The 20,574-nt window shown below is 25.2% G+C and overlaps 1 protein-coding gene across 1 annotated transcript in view; it reads left to right on the forward strand.

Annotated features, from left to right (window-relative positions):
- The window catches only part of LOC117181013 (lambda-crystallin homolog), a 20,909-nt gene extending 14,123 nt beyond the window's left edge, over window positions 1-6,786 (forward strand). The window contains exon 4 of the mRNA XM_033373581.1: window positions 6,469-6,786. Within this exon, the coding sequence (XP_033229472.1) occupies window positions 6,469-6,786 (318 nt within the window). The remainder of the gene's footprint in view (window positions 1-6,468) is intronic.
- Window positions 6,787-20,574: the final 13,788 nt, after the last annotated feature.

Below are 20,574 nucleotides of genomic sequence, written 5' to 3' on the forward strand. Positions count from 1 at the left end.
TCTTTTGGACTTGAAAATTCAACTATTTGGTTTGTGGTTAGGGTTAAATCTTTTTTGTTTTGAAAATTCGACTATTTGGTTGAAAATTCACATTTTCTGCTCTAAAATTCAATTATTTTGTTGAAAACTAGACTATTTCATTAAAAAATTATCCTTTTTGGTTGAAAATTCAACTATTTGATTTTTGGTTGAAGCTTAATCATTTTTTGTTTGAGAATTCGACCATTTTGTTGAAAAATTCATCAGGTTGGATTGAAAAATTGACTATTTTGTTGAAATTTTTTTTATTTTGTTTAAAATTTAACTATTTTATTAAAAGGTCATCATTTTCGGTCTAAAATTAAACTGTTCCAGCCGAAAATTAATCTTTTTTGTAAAAAATCTTTTTTTTTTGACTTAAAAATTCAACTGTCTGGGTGTTGGTTAAAGCTTAATCTTTTTTGTTTGAGAATTGGACAATTTGGTTGAAAAATAATCTTTTTGGATTGAAAAATCCACTATTTGGTTAAAAATTTCACTATTTTGTTGAAAATTTAATTATTTTGTTTGAAATTTAACTATTTTGTTACCATTTTTTATTATTTTCTTGAAAATTCTATTATTTTGTTCAAAAGTCATCCGTTTTGGTCGAAAATTTAACAGTCTTATAAAAAACTCTTCTTTTGGACTTGAAAATTCGACTATTTAGTTTTTGGTTAAAGGTAAATCTTTTTTGTTTGAAAATTCAAATATTTGGTTGAAAATTCGTCAGGTGGGCTTGAAAAATCCACTATTTTGTTTAAAATCAACTATTTTATTAAAAAGTCATTCTTTTCGGTCGAAAATTTAATCGTTCTAGTTGAAAATTAATCTTTCTTCTAAAAAAATCGTCTTTTTAGTTTAAGAATTTAACTATTTTCTATATTCGGCCATTTGATTAAAAATTCAATTATATTGTTCAAGTTATCTTTTTTGGCCACAAATTTAACTTTTTCGTTAAAAATTCGTCTGTTTGGATGGAAAATTCTTCATTCTTGGTTGAAAGTTGAACTTTTTGGTTAAAAATTTAAATATTTTGTTAAAAATTCGTTTCTTTTGATTCAAAGTTCAACTATTTGGTTGAATTAGAACCTTTTTTGTTTAGAGGTTCGACAATTTTGTTAAAAAGTAATCCCTTTTGGTCGAAATTTAATTGTTTTATTCAACATTCGCATTTTTGGATAGAAAATTCAATCTTTTGGATTGAAATTCCAATTATTTTGTTCAAAATATTTTTTTTTTCAAAAATCTAACTGTTTTGCTTAACATTTATCTTTTTTGGTTTAAAAATTTATCTTTCTTGGTTGAAATTAAACATTTTTGTTCGAAATTCAAGTATCTTCTAAAAGATTAGTTTTTTTACTTGAAAATTCGACTATTTGCTTAAAAATTAATCTATTTTATTGAAAATTCGATTTTTTTTCTATCTTATTAAATATTCGCCTGTTTGGATAAAAAACTAATGTTTTTAGATTGCAAATTCCTTTTTTAGTTTCAGTAAAGTAATCTTTTTTGGTTGAAAATTCTTCTGTCTGTGTTAAAAACGATTTATTTGTGGAAAATCAAATTTTCAGACTGATGATTCAGCTGTTTTCAACAAAAATCGTCTTTTTCGATTGAAAATTCAACTATTTGGTTTAAAAATGCAACAGTTTCTGGCTAAAGTTTCTTTTCTTTTATTGGAAAATTCGACTTTTTTGCTAAAAGTTAAACTATTTTGTTTAAATTTCGCATCTTTTGATTGAAAATTCAACTAATTGATTTTAAATGCAACTATTTGTTTGAAAATTAATTTTTTCTTAAATTCAACTATTTGGAAAGTACAACTTTTCAGGTTGATAATTTAAAAGTATTTTAAAGAATTCGTGTTTTGGCTTGAAAAATCAACAATTTGGTTTATGTATAATTTTTTTAATACTTTGTAAATGCAGCTGGTTGAATGTTTAAAATCTCAAATTGTACTATTATGTTAAACAAATCTCTTTCTTTTTGCGCAAAAGAATTTTTTAAACTGAAAATTTAACCAATTCAGTTAAAAATTGATCTTTTAGGATGAAATTAATCCTTTTAACTGAAAATTTTATAATTTATTTTTTGGTTGAAAATTCATTTCCTTTGTTGAAAGTTCGCCCTTCATGATCGAAAATTATTCTTTCTTGTTAAAAATGTATGTTTTTGGTTTTCTTTCCAATTTTAAATTGCTTTCTTTGGTTGAAAATTGAAATATTTCGTTGAATTTTTTTAAATTATTTTTTTTCAACAGAAAATTCAACTATTCCAGTTAAAAATGTAACTACAGTATTTTGTTGAAAAATCGTATTTTTTGGTTGAAAAGAATGTTTTTAACTGAAAATATTACCATTTAATTTTTGGTTAAAGATTCATGTATTCTGGTGAAAATTCATGCTTTGTGTTTGAAAATTAATCTTCTTAGTTAAAAATTCATTTTCTTGGTCGAAAATTTAAATATTTCAGTTGAAGAATCATAATTTAAGTTTAAAATTCATCTTTTAGATTTAAAATTCAACTATTCCAGTTAAAGATTCATAATTTTAGTGAAAAATTCATCACTTTGTTTGAAAATTGAACTATTTCGTTAAAAATTTGATTTTTGAGTTGAAAATGAATTTTTTTAACTGCAAGTATAACTTCCGTTTTTGGCTTAAAATTGATATATTTTAGTTAAAAAATGATTTTTTTAGTAGAAAATTAAACTACTTATGAGTTGAAAATTGGATTATTTGGCTAAAACTTCATCTATCTTTTTGAAAATGCAATAATTTTACTTAAAATGTTATTAAATTAAAGCGTTTTAAATTAAATTAAAACTGAATTTTCCTTATTTTCCCTCTTTTTACCGGGTGCCTATTCGTCTTTTAATTATTATTAAAATTCATTATTCTTCATCTTGTAAGATAATTTCGCAAAGTTCTTCAAATTAAACATATTAATGAAATCCCTAGAAACTATGAAAATTTATATCTGGAATAATTTCGAAATAATTAGAAAAAAAAACCTGAAATTGTGAGGAATTTATTTTCAGGATTTGAGTAGACACTCTGATTGATAAATTGTTCTTCCATTCTGATAGATGCGTTAATTTCTAACCGCGATTTTCATCTAATTGAGAAATTGCGGATATCGTTTATTAATTAATTTGCAGAAATTGCCTTCTTCAAAGAGACTCCGTAATTTGATAATCAAATCCAATATTGAGTGATTGATTCTCTTTGCCACAGGGACTTTAGTGACTCATAGGATTCATCAACTCAATTAACTCCATCTCTACCACCTCTGTTCAGCGTTTAATAAAATTCCTGTGGGAATATCAGATTTCGCAGCCCAAAGTGCTCTTAAAACAGGATAAATGGGGTGATTTTTCTCGAAATTAGGGTAATAGATTCTTTTTAATAAAATTAATGTTGATATCATATTGAATTAAATATGAAACGGTTTAAATTTTTTAAATTTGAGATAAAAATATATTGTATTTTTAATAAAGTAATTGAATTTTCACCCAAAAAAGATTTTATAAAAACAAAATTAATTTTTAACCCAACAGTTGCATTAATTACTAAATAGTTGAACTTTCAGGCAAAAGAAATGAAGTTTTAACTAAATATTTGAAATTTGGATCAAGTAGTTAAATTTTCAAGAAAAAAAAACTTTTTAGAAGACCGTTGAATGTTCCATAAAAAGTTCTTTTTTAACCAAGAAAAATGAATGTTCTACAATAAAATTTAAATTTATGATAAAAAGGACAAGTTTTTAACGAAATAGTTGAATTTTTAACAAAATAATTACATTTATAAGAAAACCTGGTTGACTTGAAAACATACAAAGACGAATTTTCGTTAAAGTACAGAAGTTTTCAAAACAGTACTTAAATTTTCAACCAAATAGATGAATCATCCACAAAAAAATAAATTTTTAACAAAATAGTTTTCAACCAGAAACGATATTTTAAAATTTTAAGTTATAAAATTAATTTTCAGCAAACAAAATTTCTAAAAAAAGACGAATTTTTATTCAAATAATAAAATCCTCAACCAAAAAGATGCATTTTCAACAAATAAGATTAATTTTTTATACAAAAAGACAAATTTTCAACCAAAGTTAAATTAATGAAAAGAATTGTTAGCAAAATTATTGAATTTTGAAACCAAAAACACGAATTATCTACAAAAAATTTTAATTTCCTACCCTAAAATATGATTTGTCAACAAAAATGTAGTTTTATACTACATAGTCATATTTTTCAATAAATAGCTTATTTTTTAATCAAATAGTTAAATTTTATAAGAAAATAGTTGCATTTTTAACCAAAAATGTGAATTTTCAACAACAAAAAAAGTTAATTTTCAACTAAACCGTTTAATTTCCTAACAAGTTGTTGAATTTTTCAGCCAAAAAAAATAATTTTCTACAACTTTTTAGTTTAAAAATTCAGCTATTTGGTTAAAAAAATGTATTTTACTTAAAATGTATTTTTTGGATAAAAAACTAACTTTTTAAACCAAAAACTTAAATTATTTGCTTGAAATTAACTTTTTTGTTGAAACTTTATATTTTCGGGTTGAAAATATACTTGTTGAAATTTCATATTTTTGGGTTAAAAATTCAACTGTTTTGTAGACGATTCATTTTTTTATTAAAAAATTCATGTTTTCAACGAAAATTTAACTGTTTATTGGTTTAAAATGAATTTTTAAGATTAGAAATTTAACTTTTTGGTTACAAATTTATGTAGTTATTAAAAATTTAACTTTTTTCGTATAAAATTAATTTAAAAAATTTTTTAATTGAACTGTGTGGTCGAAAATTGGTGTATTTGTCTGAAAATGTATTTGTTGGGTAAAAACTATTTTTTTAAACCAAACCTTAAATTATTTTATTGAAATTAAGTTTTTTGTTGAAACTTTATATTTTCGGGTTGAAAATGCAACTGGTTTGTATAGAAAATTCGTATATTTGTCTTAAAAACTTGTCTTTTTAGTAAAAAAATTTAACTGTTGTGTCGATTGTTCGATTTATAATTATTTATTTAAATTGTATTTTTTAAATGAAAATTCAACTATTCCATTTTTGGTTAAAAGTTTGTTTTCTAGATTAAAGGCTTAATTATTGGATTAGAAATGTACATATTTTGATAAATATTCATCTTTTTTGATAAAAAAAATCTTCTTTGTTGAAACTTCACTATTGGGTATCTTTTTGGTTTAAAATGAAATTATTTTATTCAAAATCCCACAGTTTTGTAGAAATTCCGTATTTTTAGCTTGAAAATTCCAATCTTTGCTTAATAATATATGTATTTTGTTGAGACTTTGTCTCTTTTAGTAGAAAATATGTCTTTTTTGTTCAAAATTAAATTCTTTCATTTAAAATTTAAGAGTATTGTAGAAAGCCCGTCTTTTTAGCTTGAGAATTCCACTATTTGTTTCAAAATTGATGTATTTTGTTGAGAATTCGTCTTTTATAGTAGAAAGTTAATCTTCTTGGTTCAAAATTCATCCTTTTTGGTTGAAAATTCAATATTTGGTTTAAAGATAAACTTTTTTGTAGTAAGATCGTCTATTTAATTTCAAATTTCCATATTTTTGATTTTTGGTTAAACTGAACTCTTTTTTATTTAAAATGAAAATATTTCCTTGTTTAAACCTCAAAGTGCATACATGTTAAAAATAACGGTAAAGTGCATCGTGGGTGTTCAACACCCCAACGTATTTAATCATGTATTGTTTAGCCACTATTGAATATTTTGTCATAATAAAATTATCCGATATAGTTTAAGGCATCTTTTATGAGGTAGAGCTGAATATAGCCATTTATTTATTTTAAGTTTGTTAAAAAAATTATTAAACAACAAAAAAGTGAAAAAATGGGTTTTTTACTTAAAAATTCATAACTCACGCAATTTTAATTACTTTAATTTGAAAATTTATGACTTTATGTTTAAAATAGTGTAATTTCATTAAAAAAAAATATTGCAACATGGCTGCTTTCAAACAAGACATTTATTTGCACAGTTGAAAAGTCAATTTTATGATAAAGTTATGAATCTCAGATTCTTGGGGTGTTAGACACCCACAGTGCATTTTAAGGGTTAAAATATGAACTATTATATTTGTTGTTGGAATTTATCTTTTTTGTTTGAAAATCCGCAACTAATTGTTTAAAAATTGAAATAATTGTTCAGTTCAAAAAAAAAAAAAAGACTAGTTATAAATTGTCAAGGAAAGTAAGTAATTTTATGTAGCTGATTTAAACAAATTTCAAATGTTGAATTTGGTTTCTTAAATATCGTACGGGGGGGGGGGTCGCCATTCCGGGTCCGCCATTCACTGATAACTTAGTTTATGGATGGCCCCGTAAGTCGAAATTGTAACTTTCGACATGTGTAATTCGTCGTTTCATACTTGATATGAATTTGATTCTGCGCGTGCCCAGATTCAGAGCCGAGGTTCTCAATGTCAGTGTCAAGGTCAGCGGGCCGACGCACTGCAGTCGATTGTGGCGGCACCAGAATCAGCAACGCCTGGAGCCAACGACGACGGCGAGACACACTCGACCAGTCAGCGACTCGATACAGAATCCCGAGCATTGTTATCGCAATATTCAGTCCAAAATTCCATCCCTATTGTCCTCTTCTTTTTCAAAAAGTTTCAGCAGAAAAGAAGCATTTACCTGCGACAGATCCATTTTTTAAATCCTAGTCTCATCATCATCCAGGGAAGACTTTTTATGAAAAGAGTATCAAGATTTTAATCCTTGAAGGGAAGCTTTTATTGAAGTTTACTCTTGAATTGGTCTGGACTTCTATGCCCTATGGTATCAAGATTGGGAACAGATTTTAAATCCCCTTCGATGTTGATTTATTTTCTATTTTGAAATACTCTAGAATTTTTTTATCCGAATTTTTTCTCAAAGTTCAATCTAAAATTTTTTGATCTGCACTTGGATGATGATTTGTCAGCAATTTGGAACCTTATTTCCACAAAAAAGTTTTAGAACTCTAGACTTTTTTTTGGTCTATTAGAATTATTTTTGTTGAGGGTCTTGGAATTCGATTAGAGATTTACTTTCCAATTTTACGTGATATCGTTTGAAGGGAGCCACTGTGTGGATCCTTTCCTCCTTTCATTCCCTTCTTGGCTTTTTTTCAGCTCTTTTTTTTTTGTCTCTTTGTCCACGGCCAGACTCCTCGCATCCTCCTTGGAATTCCCCTCTCGCCGGTAGCGTGCAGTGGTGACCACGTCTTCCTCTTTTCGTTGCTTTCCCTCTCGGTCTCGGCGAACGGACAATCGGCAGGGAAAATAAGAGTGAAAACGAGAGTGAAATTGTTGTTGGATGTGCGCGAGTTGTGTGACAATTTGGATTGAAACTCGGCCAATGTTTATGGGCTGGAAAACGAAGGTGGTGAACCGGCTTTTGTGAATCCTGCTGTGAAACCTTGGCATGCTTAGAAGGATCGAGATTCAGGACGAAAAAAGTGAGAATCAGGGAGAATTGGAATTTTTGTTATCTCAGTTGTCATTCTCGGTTGGCTTTTGTATTTCTTTTGTGAGATTTGGTATAGATTTCGATTAGGAGAGGGATCTTAAGTGTTGAATGTTTATTCTTTTAGAGGTTGAATTTTCAACGAAAAAGTTAATTTTCAACCAAGAAATGATAAATTTTCCGCGATACAAGGTGAATTTGTAATAAAAAAGAACGTTTTTTAATACAATAGTTGAATTTTCAAAAAAAAATAATTACATTTTTAATCAAAAGAAGATTTTGCAAAAAAATAGAGAAATTTACAATTGGGTAGATGCGTTTTCAACAAAGAAGATTAATTTTCTACCCGAAAAGATGTATTTTCAATACGTGAATCAAGTTTGCAAGCTAAAAGTTTGAATAATTTAGAAGAAATTTTACTTTTTAAACGGTAATGATGAATTTTTAAGAAGTAAACAAATTTTCAATCAGAACAGGAGAATTTGAAACCAAAAAGTTGACTTTAACTAAAAATGTAGAAAATGGTTGGATTTCCAACCCCAAAATATGATTTGTCAGCCAAAAAAAGTGATTTTCAACTAAATAGTTAAATTTTTAAATAAATAGTTTAATTCTTAACCAAATAGATTAATTTTCGAAGAAAATAGTTGACCTTTCAAACAAAAAGATAAAAACGAAACAAAATAGTTGAATTTTCACAACGAACATATAAATTTTTAACAAAGTAGCTAATTCCTTAACCAAAATAGATTCTTTCTACGAAAAAGACGAACTTTCAATTCAAAATATCAATTTTCAACCAAAAACTGAACAGGTACATTTTCATTAAAAAAGTTATTACCAAAAGAGAGTTTGATTTTTACCCAAATAATTGAATTTTCAACAAAAAAAGGTTAATCTATAACAAAAAATGATAAATTTTTAACGAAATAGTGGAATTTTCAACCAGATAGATGAATTTTCAACAAAAAAAAATTAATTTCCTACCAAAGAAGACAAATGTTCAACAAAAGAATTAAGTTTTCCAGCTAAAATGTCGAATGTTTTTTAAAACATTTGAATTTTTATCCAGTAATGATGAATTTTTAACAAAAAAGTAAATTTAAAATCAGAAAGTTGAATTTTCAATCAAATAATTTATTTTTTAACTAAAAGGAGATACATATCAGGAATTTAATAGTTGAATTTTCAGTTACAATAATTGATTTTCAACCAAACAGGCGAATCTTAAAAAATAAATTTCTAACAAAACTGTTGCATTTTGAAGTAAAAAAAATTGTCAACAAGTAAGGTAATTTTATATTAAATAGTTACATTTTTATATAGGTAGTTAAATTCTTAACTTAATGGTTGAATTTTCTAAGAAAACGGTTGAATTTTTATTTAAAAGAATGAAAATGGACCAAAATAGTTGAAAGTTCAACTAAAAAAGATAATTTTTTATGAAAAATATCAATTTTCAACAAAATAGTTAAATCCTCAACCAAAACACATTATTTTCAAACAAGGAATTAAATTTTTTACAAAAAAGACGAATTTTGAGCAAAATACATGAATTTTCAAGCAAGTAGTTACCATTTTTAAAAAGGAAAGCCCAATTTTTATTTAAAATATCAATTTTGAATCAAAAACAAAATTACTACATTTTCCTGGGAAATATTTATTGATAAAAAAAATTTCAATAATATAGTTGAAGTTTCACCAAAAAGATCAATTTTTAACAAAAAATTTGCAGCAAAAGAGTTTAATTTACAAACCAAAAGGTTAATTTGCAACCAAGAAGGTTAATTTTCAGCCAAAAAAGACAAATTCAACTATATAATTGAAAATTTGTCTTTTTTTATAATAGTTAAATTTTTAGTTACATTAATTAATTTTCAGCCACAACATAAACTCATTTTTAACAAAATAGTTAACTTTTCAATGAAAGAAATTAATCGTTAACCATAATAATGATACCTTAATCCAATTTTAATCAAATGAGATGTATTCCGTAGCAAAAATATAATACTGAGGGAGATTTCAAATTTTTTATCTGACTTGTGATTCCCTGTTGTATTTTGTGTTTCTTTTGTGAGATTTCGTCCATGAATTTTTTAGGTGCAGGATTTTAAACCTTGAAGTATTAACCTTTTGGTGACCGTTGGACCGGAAAGCCGGTGATCGGTGATATTTGTGACCAAGAAAAACGGTGAAATAACAGTGAATTTATTTTTTGATCTAGAATTTGACCAATTCTTATAAAAAAATCTATCCAATCACTTTTTTTTAATTTAAATTTTAGTTGTTAAATTTTCAATTATTAAATCCTTCAAATTATAATGCGAAATTCTAAAACCTTTTATTTTACCAAATTTCCATTTTAGGTCTTAATTTTTAGGCGTACATTTTCAATAAAAAACTGTTGAGTAACAAATGTTTGAAGCTGGTCAAATGTAAATATAAATTAATTAATGATTTAAAAAATTGAAATGTAGTTAGAGAATTAAAAATTAAACAATAATTGATTTTACAAGTCGATTCTGAATCGAAAGCCGTAGTAGTTAAATAAATCTAATTGTCCGATTAAAAATATATACACTATTTTCAATTTTTAAATAATTAAACGCTTTTTTCAATTTCAAGTCCAATTAAAATATTGTTTGAGTTAAAAATATTACATTTTGAATCCATTCAGTATAAAATTTGTTAATTAAAAGAAAACTTTTGTAATATTTACCATTTATGTATGTATAAAAATTTATTTATGTATAAAAGAATTTGAATTTCACAATTTTAATTTTAAAAGAAAGAAATTTGGTTATTTATTTTTCTCGGAATTGTAATAGGAAATTTTTTGTTATTTAAATTTTATGAAGTTGAAGGCGAAAAATTGGTTATTTTTAAGATCTTTATTGAGTTTTGAAACAAGGAAATTTTGGTTTTTAATTTTTATTGAATTAGCAGAGGGGCGTTTTCTAATTTTAAGATTTTTATCGAGTTGGAAAAGGGGAAATTTTCGTTCTCTTTTTTTCTATATTGGAAGAGGCCATTTTTTATTTTTAACCCATTTATTGAGTTAAAGGGAAGAACTTTTTGTTTTGGTTTTTTTCTCTGAATTGGAAAAGGGAAATTTGTTTAAAAATATTTTTATTGCGTTCGAAAGGACGAAATTTTGGTTATTTATCTTTTTTGTGAATTTAAAGACAACATTTTTTATTTTAGAATTTTTATTGAGTTGAAGAGGGAACTTTTTATTTTCAATCTTTTATCTGAATTTAAAGAGGGTAATTTTTTTCTTTTGAACATTTGAATTTAGTGGACAGTGGGAAAAATTTTTAACATACATATGAAAGTGAGTGGCATATTTTTTACAATCAGAGTTCGAAATTGTTATATTTTAAACTTTTTAAACTTGAAATAGTGTTTACGATTACAAATAGTACAATTATTGTTAAGATATCAATTTGAACTTGGCCTCGATTTCTGAATATTTTATATAAAATAGTACAGTTTTTCAGTTTGTCTATTTTCTTACCACCACAGTTTGAAACTGTTGTATTTTTAAAATTTTTTGAATTTGGAATTGTTACATTTTTATCTTTTAAAATTTTTAATTATTTGATTGACAATGCTTCCAATTAAAAATTGTACAAGTTAATATCAAATGTTTTTTATTTTAATCATTCCATTTTTTTAAGGTTCTAGTTTCTGGTTTATAATGATTATTTACGAAAATCTTGTTATTCAAAATAGTTTATTTTTGACTGGTGTCAATTTCAAATGTTTAATTAAGAATTCCAGAATTTGATATTGTTTAATCTTTAAGTTTTCAAAATTACAAATTTTTAAAGAGCATTTAGTTTTATTGATAGAAGTTTCGATCAATTTTCCATATTTAATTTTAATTTAATTTTAATTTTGCAGGTTTTATATAATTGTTTAATTGTTAACAAATTAATTCTTCTATTTTGCATCTCAGGTTATTCAAAAAGACTTTTTGGTAGAGTTTAAAAATTTGCAATTTGATATTCTTTAATTTCGAATACCAATTTAGAAAAATTTTAAGCACTGAAGTATTCTTTTTGTATATGAATTTAAATTGAGTAATTTAATAATCTAAAAAAATACAATTAAGATATAAAAATTGGAATAGATTTGCAAATGCTAAATTCAAATTTTATTTAAAGTGAAGCCTTTCGATATTTAAAAGAAATATTAATGGTCTCTACAGGATTTAATCTACTTATCTTCAAAAAGATTTGAGACGTTTTTTGTTTCCTCCGTAAGGTATTGATCGAAATAAACGAAAGGAATAAATTTTACGATATAGAGAATAAAGGATGAGACTAAAGGAAGCCATGGGTCATTGAACGACATAATGTGCGTTGGTGACTCGACCTATTACTTACAATTTTATGACTTTTAGTGATAATTTTAGAATTTTAGTTTTAGAACTTTTTAATATTTATTTCTTTTTTCCTCTTGTCTACAGAAACGCAAAAAACAGACTTAAAAAAAAAATAAAATTCAGGTACAGATCTCGGACTCATACTTCTTCACTAATTGTCTAAAATAATAAGTCCACCATTTAAAAGAATCACAAAATACCGGCAAATTAAAAATTAAATAATAATTTAAAACAAAAGACATCAATTTTTAACTTAATAGTTTAATTTTCAAGCAAGAAGATTAAGTTTTTTTTACAAGGAAAGATGAATTTCTAACAAAATAGAGACATGTTTCACCCAGTGGTGGAATTTTCAATTAAGAAGATCAATTTTTTTTTCCTTAAAAAAAAAAACGAATTTTCAACCAATTACATAACTTTTTAGCTGAATACTTTGAATCTTAGATGTGATGTGAGGCTACATTTTATTGGATTAACTTTTAGTTTATATTTTTTTCGTTTCTACAAAGTTTTAACTAAATGGTTGAAATTTCTGAAAAAAAATAGCAATGAAGTAGTTAAATTTTCATATAAGGGACTTAACTTTCAATAAAAAAAAACTAATTTTCTACGAAACAGGTTAATTTTGTACCAAATAGTTGAATTTTCTACCAAATTGTTGAATTGAGAGAATGTGAATTTATAGCAAAATAGTTCACTTTCAACCAAACAGTTAAGTTTTCTACAAAGTAATTCAATTTTCAGTAAAAAACATTCATTTTTAACTAAATCTTGTGAAATTTAAAAGAAAATGAAATTTTAAGAAAATAGTTCAGCTTTTAACCAAGCTGTTGAATTTTCAACCCAAAAAAAACGAATTTTCAACCAAGAATATAAATTTTAAACAAAAAAAAAAACAAATTTTCAACAAAATACGTGAATCTTCAAACAGTTAGTTGAATTTTCACCTAAACAAGATACATTTTTAACAAAAAATTGAAAAGTTACAGTAAAAAAATGATTCTCAACAAAGCAAAAAAATAATTTTCAACAACATAGGACAATTTTTAAACACAGAGATAAATTTTCTGCTAAAATAGTGAGTTTTATAACCATAAAAACGACGAATTTTGAACAAAACAAATGAATTTGCAACTGAAATGATGAATCTTAAAAATAATGTTTACGTAATGGTTATTCCTTCAATCAAGTAGTTCAGTTTTCAACCAAAAATATTTTTATTTTAAACAAGAAACAGTTGAATTGCACACAAAAATTCAGTTGCATTTTTAACAAGAAAAAAAATTAAATTGCGAACCAAAAAAAGATTATTTTTCTACCAACAAATTGCAATTTTCAACCAAAGATAAATTTTCTACCAAAAATGGAAAAGTTACTTCTTCAGTGAATATTTTTTTTTTTTTAAACAAAAAAAGTAATTTCCAACAAATTAGTTAATTTTTTAACAAAAAAAAAATTTCGTTGTAAAATTATGAATAATCAACTAGAATAGTTAAATATTTTAAATGTTTTCACTAATTTCAAAAATAAAAATATTTCTCCTAATTATTTGAATAATTCTCAAAAAAAAAAATTGGAATAGTTAATTTTCCATTATAGAAGATGAATTTTTTTACCAAACAGTTGCATTTTTATTTAAAAAAGATTGAATTTCCACTGAAACAGATGAATTGTTAAACCAAAAAGACTAATTAAAACAAAAATACTTTCAATTATCAACAAAAAAGTTCATTTTCAACCAAACAGTTGCTTTTTCTTGGAAAAAGATTAAATTTTGATAAAAAATCCAACTGATTGTTTGAAAATGAATTTTTTGTTTAAAATTCATATTTTTAAGTTAAAAATTCAACTGAAACATTTTCTACCAAAAGGGACGAATTTCAAACTAAAAAAAGTAAGTTTTAAACCAAAAATTGTAAAGTTACATTTTTAGTTAAACAGAAATTTATTTTGTACCAAAAAGAAGGAATTTTTAACAAAATATTTGAATGTGTAACAACGTAGTTGAATTTCCGACCAGAGATTAAATTTCAACTAAAATGATAAATTTTCAGTTGGAATAGTTAAATATTTCATCTGTTCCAATCCTTTCATTAATTTTCAAAATAATTCTTTAAATTCTTTTAAAAATTCTAAAAAATGAAATTTTCAAGTAGTTAATTTTCAAATATAAAATATCAATTTTCAATGAAATAGGTGAACTTTCAAGTAAAGAGAGAAACTTCAACAAAAGCCGATGAATTTTTAAATCTAAAAGGTTAATTTTGAAAAATGTATTTTAAATTTCAACCAATAAGAAAGATTTCAGTCGAATTTTCAACACAAATTTAGATATTTGCAACAAAAAGATAATTTGCTACCAAAATAGTCGAATTTTCAAGAAGGCAGTTCAATTTTGAATCAAAAAGGATGACTTTGTAAAAAAATGGTTAAATTTTCAACCAAATAATAAAATTTGTAACTAAAAATGTAATCGTCTACCTAAAAAGATGAATTCTCAATAAAATAGATAATTTTCCCATAAAACATTAAAAATTTTCCACTCGACACTATGCATTTTAACATGAACGTTTAACAAAAAAAAGTTAATTTTTAACTATATAGTTTAATTTTCAAGCTTCTTTGAGATTTCAGCTAACAACTATTTTAATTTTAAATAGTAAACTGTTGAGAATACGAAAGAACCAAAGAATGCCCATTTTTACGATTATGATTAATTAGTTTTCTACCCAAAAAGGGGATTTTCTCAACAAAGTGCATGAATTTTCCACACAACACTATGAATTTTCAATAGAAAAGTTAAATTTGTACCAAGTAGGTCATTTTTCAAATAATAAGTTTAATTTTTAAACAAATAGTTGAATTTTCTATCAATGTAGTTGAATTTTCAATTAAATAGTTGAACTTTCAACTAAAAAGGTAAACTTTTAAGTAAAAAGATAAGTTTTTGAACAAAAAACGGAAAAGTTACATTTTCTAAAAGAATTAATTTTCAACAAGAAAGAAAGGAATTTTCTAACAATTAAATCGAACCAAAAGAGACGAGTTTTTAACAAAATAGTTGAATCCATGGCCAAGATGATGAAATTAAAAAAGAAGATTAATTGTCTACACAAAAAGACGGATTTTGAACTAAAACGATGAATCTTCAACCATAAAAATATATTTTTAATAAAGCAGTTCAGCTTTCAGCCAAGTTCTTGAATTTTTGATAAAAAAAGATGAGTTTTTCCATGGTGGCCGCTGGCCCGGGAAATGACAGTGAATTTATTTATTGACCGGGAATTTAAAAAAGTTAAGAGAAAAAACAATCTGTCCAAGTTTGATTGCAACATTTTTTCAAATAATCAGTTGAATTTTTATCTTTTTCAATTATGATATCATTCAGTTTATGATGCGTAATTCGAAAATATTTTATTTACAAATGTTTTATTTTGGATTTTGATTTTTAAGCGTATATTTTTCATTTATACAATTTTAAAATGCAGTTTTAAACACATAAAAAAATTAGAAGCGTTTTAAATTTTGAAGAATTTAAGAAATTTAAGAATTTCCATATTTTAAAGTTAAAAATTAAACTGTTTCAATGGGAAAGTTTAAGTGGTTAAACAAATGTAAACGCCTTATTAAAACATTATAAAATATTTAAAAATGTTAGATAACTTCAAAATAATATATTTGTAATTAAAGGCTTTTATTAAATTTAATATATTGTTTTTGTCTAAAAGCTGAATATTTGAATTTTTTTGATTAAGAAAAATATAAGTTGCTTAACATTCAGAAACATTTAATTGTTCATGTAAAATCAGCAATTATAAATCAAATGTTTAGTACTAAACTTCTAACGTTACAATTTAAAAAAAAATTAAATTTTTTGTTCGACTGGTCGTTTTGTAATAAGAAATATTACACATTTTTTGTGATAAACACCAATCATTCTTAGAAAAATTCGGGTAAGTTGAAGTCTGAAAAGATTAAAAATAAGTAAAAATTTGAAATGATTTCAAATAATTTAAACGAAGTGTTTACGCATACCGACAAAATCTTTTTAAGATTTATGGAAGGCTTTAACATAATAAAAAACAATTTCTTAAGATTTTTAGGAAAATTGAAAATGACTTCTTATTCTGAAAAATTAATTTTAAGAGAATATTTAAAAACATTAAAAAATATTTCAAAAATTGTCAAAGATGAATCTGGCAGATACCGACAAAATCTTTTAAAGATTTATGGAAGGCTTTAACATAATAAAAAACATTTTCTTAAGATTTTTAGGAAAATTTAAAATGACTTTTTATTCTGAAAAATTAATTTTAAGAGAATATTTAAAAAGATTTAAAAATATTTCAAAAATTGTCAAAGATGAATCTGGCAGATTTTAAGGAAATATTTTTTATTTTGCTGGATTTAAAAAGATTTTAGGAAGAATTCGAATCATTTTAAAAGATGTAAAGCAACATGCAGATGTTTCAAGATTTCGAGATAAAATGTTGATGCTTTTTAAGGATTTTTAAACTATTTAAAATGTAAATAATTAAATTTTTATTTAAGAAGTGGTCAGTTTACAACAAAAATGTAATCATTTAATTTTTAATATTTCTAGCTAAAATTGCCTAAAATGATTAATTTAAATATTCATCATTAAAGTTGAAAATTCCTGTTTTTGATTTAAAATAAAACAACTTGTTTGAAACTTAAATTAAACTTGTCTCAAAAATAAATCTGTTTTTTTTTGTCAAAAAATTAATTTTTTAGCTGAAAATTTAACTATTCCATTTTTGGTTGATACTTGATTTTTCTCATTTTTAGTTTAAAATTCAACTTTTCGATTGAAAATTGGTTTTTGCGTAGTTGATAATTCAAATATTTCTTTAAAAATTCATGTTTTTGTCAAACAATGGTCTTTGTGGAAGAAAATTCATCATTTTAGTAGAAAATTTCTGTTTCTGGTTACAAATAAATCAACTTAGTTGAATGTTACATTACATTTGATTTGAAAATGAATTTTTTTTGGGTGGAAAATTAATTTTTTTAACTGCAAATTTAACTAGATCATTTTTTATAGAAAACTGATATTTTTTAGTTCGAAATTCAACTATTTGTTTGGAAATTGATATTTTTTAGTAGAAAATTCAAGTGTTTGAGGATTAATGCATTTTTTTCTTTTGAAAAATCGTCTTTTTGCTTGGAAATTAATCTGTTTGCTCAAAAGTACGATTATTTCGTTAAAAATTCACCTATCTTTTTGAAGAACCAAATTTCTGCTTAAAAAGTTAGGAATTTTAATTGATTTAAAATGAATTTAATGTAGTACCGACATTAATTTTAAAATTTTGATAAATAAGTAGATTTGATAAGAATAAAAAAATCCTTTCTTCGACCGTCAATGTAAATATGAGTAAGAATTTTTTGTAGGTTTTTACGGTCTTTATTAACTAAAAGAATAAAACGAAATTACTGGAAAGTTCGTTTATTGAATTTATTAATTTATTGCTATTATTATTTATTATCATTAATTTATTCTTTAAATGGTGCCTTTATTCTGTATTAATGAATGCTTTTATATTATATGGTCTTTGTATATTTTAATTTAATTTTGTGTCACCCATTATAATTACTTTTAAAAATGACACTAAATTATTGACAGATTTTTGAGTCCAAAATTAAATATTCTTGTTTTTTTACAAGAAAATAAGCACAGGTATGCACGCAGTGATAGCCGAAACGTGTCAGAATTTTAATAAAGGAACGTTCCATTAATTTCGTTTTATTCTTTTAATTAATTAAGACCGTCAGACATAAAAAAAATCCCTACTCGTATCACATACTAAAATTTTTACTCACATTATTTAAGCACTGAATTTGAAGTATGAGTAGATAAAATAATAACTTGTTTGAATTATTTTTCAAATTCATGGACTTTAAAGAGAAAGTTAATTAATCGATCTTGCTAAAATATTTAAGGATATCTTGTAATATTAATTGAATTCCCAGAAACTAAAAACGAACTTTATTTATAATAAAATTATCTCGCGAAAATTTATTCGTACTCCTACTCGTTTGTTTTAAAATATGCAAAATATTTGAATGGCTCCGTGCTTTGAAAAATTAGGTCTGGAAAAAATTTGAGATACCTGGAAAAAACGTGGAATTTTTCAGGTGATTTTTTCACAGGATTTGAGTAGACACCATGAGCAGAATTGTTGAATTTTCAACCGAATAATAAAATTGTTAACTAACTTTTTACATTCTCATTAGAGAATGTATTAGATTTGTGTAAAATTTGACCCCCCCCCCCCCCCCCCCCGTTTTTCTCCAATGTCCACGTTTTGAGACCCTCTGAAACCGAAAAACAGGTTTTCAAGAATGTGTATGTCTGTCTGTCTGTCTGCCTGTTTTTCTGCACGTTTAGTATCCTAAACTAAAGGTCATGTTCGTTAGCCAGCCATTTTGGATAAGAATTCAAAAAGTGGGCACATTTTGAATATTTTTGAGACCACTTTTTTAAAAATTCCAAAATTCTCTGTACGGCTATTTATAGTATTCAAAAAGTTGAACAATTTATCCTAATGACTTTTTTTGAAAAATAAAAAATTACCAGAGTTAGAGCATTTTCAAAATAAAAAAAAAAAAAATTAAAATGAACATTTTAAGCCAAACAACGCATGATACGACAAAAAGGCAAGAGAAAAAAACGTTACTTTTTAAAAGCCCTACACGATTACGATAACAATTTTTTTAATTTGGTCGAAAAGTTAAAAATTCAAAATTTGATTGTACCAAAAATGTTTGAAACCACATTTTTTCAAGATTTAAAAATTGTATGCACGGTTGTTCATAGTACACAGAAACTCAAACAATTTATCCTCAAGACTTTTTTCTATAAAAAGAAAATTATCAGAGTTAGAGCATTTCCAAAAATCAAAAAAACAAACTGAAATGAACATTTTAAGTCAAACAACGCATGATAAGAAAAAAAGCCAAGAGAAGAGAAACTTTGCTTTTTGAAAGCCCAAAAAGATTATAATAACAACGTTTTCAATTTGGTCAAAAAGTTGAAAATTCCAAATTTGATCGTACAAAAAAATTTTGAAACCACATTTTTTCAAGATTTAAAAATTCTGTGTATGGTTTTTCATAGTACTCAGAAACTCAAACAATTTATCCCCATGACTTTTTTCTATAAAAATAAAATTATCAGAGTTAAAGCATTTTCAAAATCCAAAAAGATAAACTGAAATGAACATTTTAAGTCAAACAACGCATGATATGAAAAAAAGCCAAGAGAAGAAAAATTTTTCTTTTTGAAATCCCTACAGGATTACGACAACAACTTTTTTAATTTGGTCGAAAAGTTGAACATTCCAAATTTCATCGTACCAAAAATAATGAACAATTCAAAAATTCCATTTTTTGGTCAAACTATGCAAGATACGAAAAAAATAAAAAAGCTCAAATTGCGCGCCCTGGGAAGAACTACAAATTTATAATTAATCACTTTTCGATATAAGCTACGAAAAAAAATGAGACAAAAATTGTTCATCCAAAAAAGAGCTATAATTTTTGATAGGACACGTAGTTTTTGCTTTAGTCGTAAAAAATATCATTCAAAATAAAAATATTAAATTTGTTTGAAAAAACGACACAAGGTACGAATTTCAATTACCAGACAAAAGTTGTTCGCCTAAAAAGATCTATAAATTTATTATTAATCATTTTTTAATTAGACGAGTAGATCTTCTTTTAATCGTAAAACATAAGATAAAAAATGCAAAAATGAACTTTTTGGAAAAAGCGCAGAAAAGACGAAAGAGGACATAGGCTCCTATATAGGACCCTGTATACTGTATAGGTTCCTGTATTAGACCCTATGCAGATGCGCAGTAGTTTTTATTCAATCGTAAAAAACAACATTGACAATAAAAAATTATAAAAATAAGGAAATAAGAATTAGTATGATTCAATTTTTATGCATATTATGCATGTTTCAGAGCAGTTTAGAATACAATTGAAAGCAAAATAAGAAACAAATACAAAAATAATCATGATAAATACAATTTGCTTTTTATTTTTAAATTTTTTAATAAGTAATCCCAGACAGAGTTACATAAAAATGTATTATAATTGATACATAAGTGTTATGTATAATGTAGAAAAGTTTACATGTTGGATAAAATCGAGTGCGAAGCACGAGACACGTGATGAGAATGTGTTCGTTAAAGCCAAAAGAGCTTTAACAAAAGAGAGTTCAAAATTAAAAACTTACAGTTGTCGGTCCGTTCACCTATGATTTTAAAAGTTCTGTGTCCGAATGTGGAAGAAATGCAAAGACCAAGTGCGGAGTGCGATTGCCATCAGTCGCATGCCGTAGGTGCGCTCAAACTCTCTTTTAACGAAAGAGAATTCACAATTACAAAATTATAGCGGTGGATGTTTTGAGTCTTAATTTTAAAATGTTTGCGCAAGAATGTGCGGAAATATAAAGACCGAGCGCGAAGCGCAAGAACTAACAGTTGCGCGCCCTACGCGCGCTCAAACTTGCGAGCGAAGCGAGCCGCGCGCATAGCGCGGGAAGAGAATGTGCCCGCTTGGCGGGCAGATTTTTTTTAAACGCTTGTATTTCAATGACTAATAATAATTTCTGAAATGGATTAATGTTTCAGATA

Source organism: Belonocnema kinseyi, chromosome 10 (genome assembly GCF_010883055.1).
Source record: "Belonocnema kinseyi isolate 2016_QV_RU_SX_M_011 chromosome 10, B_treatae_v1, whole genome shotgun sequence".
Taxonomy (NCBI): domain Eukaryota; kingdom Metazoa; phylum Arthropoda; class Insecta; order Hymenoptera; family Cynipidae; genus Belonocnema; species Belonocnema kinseyi.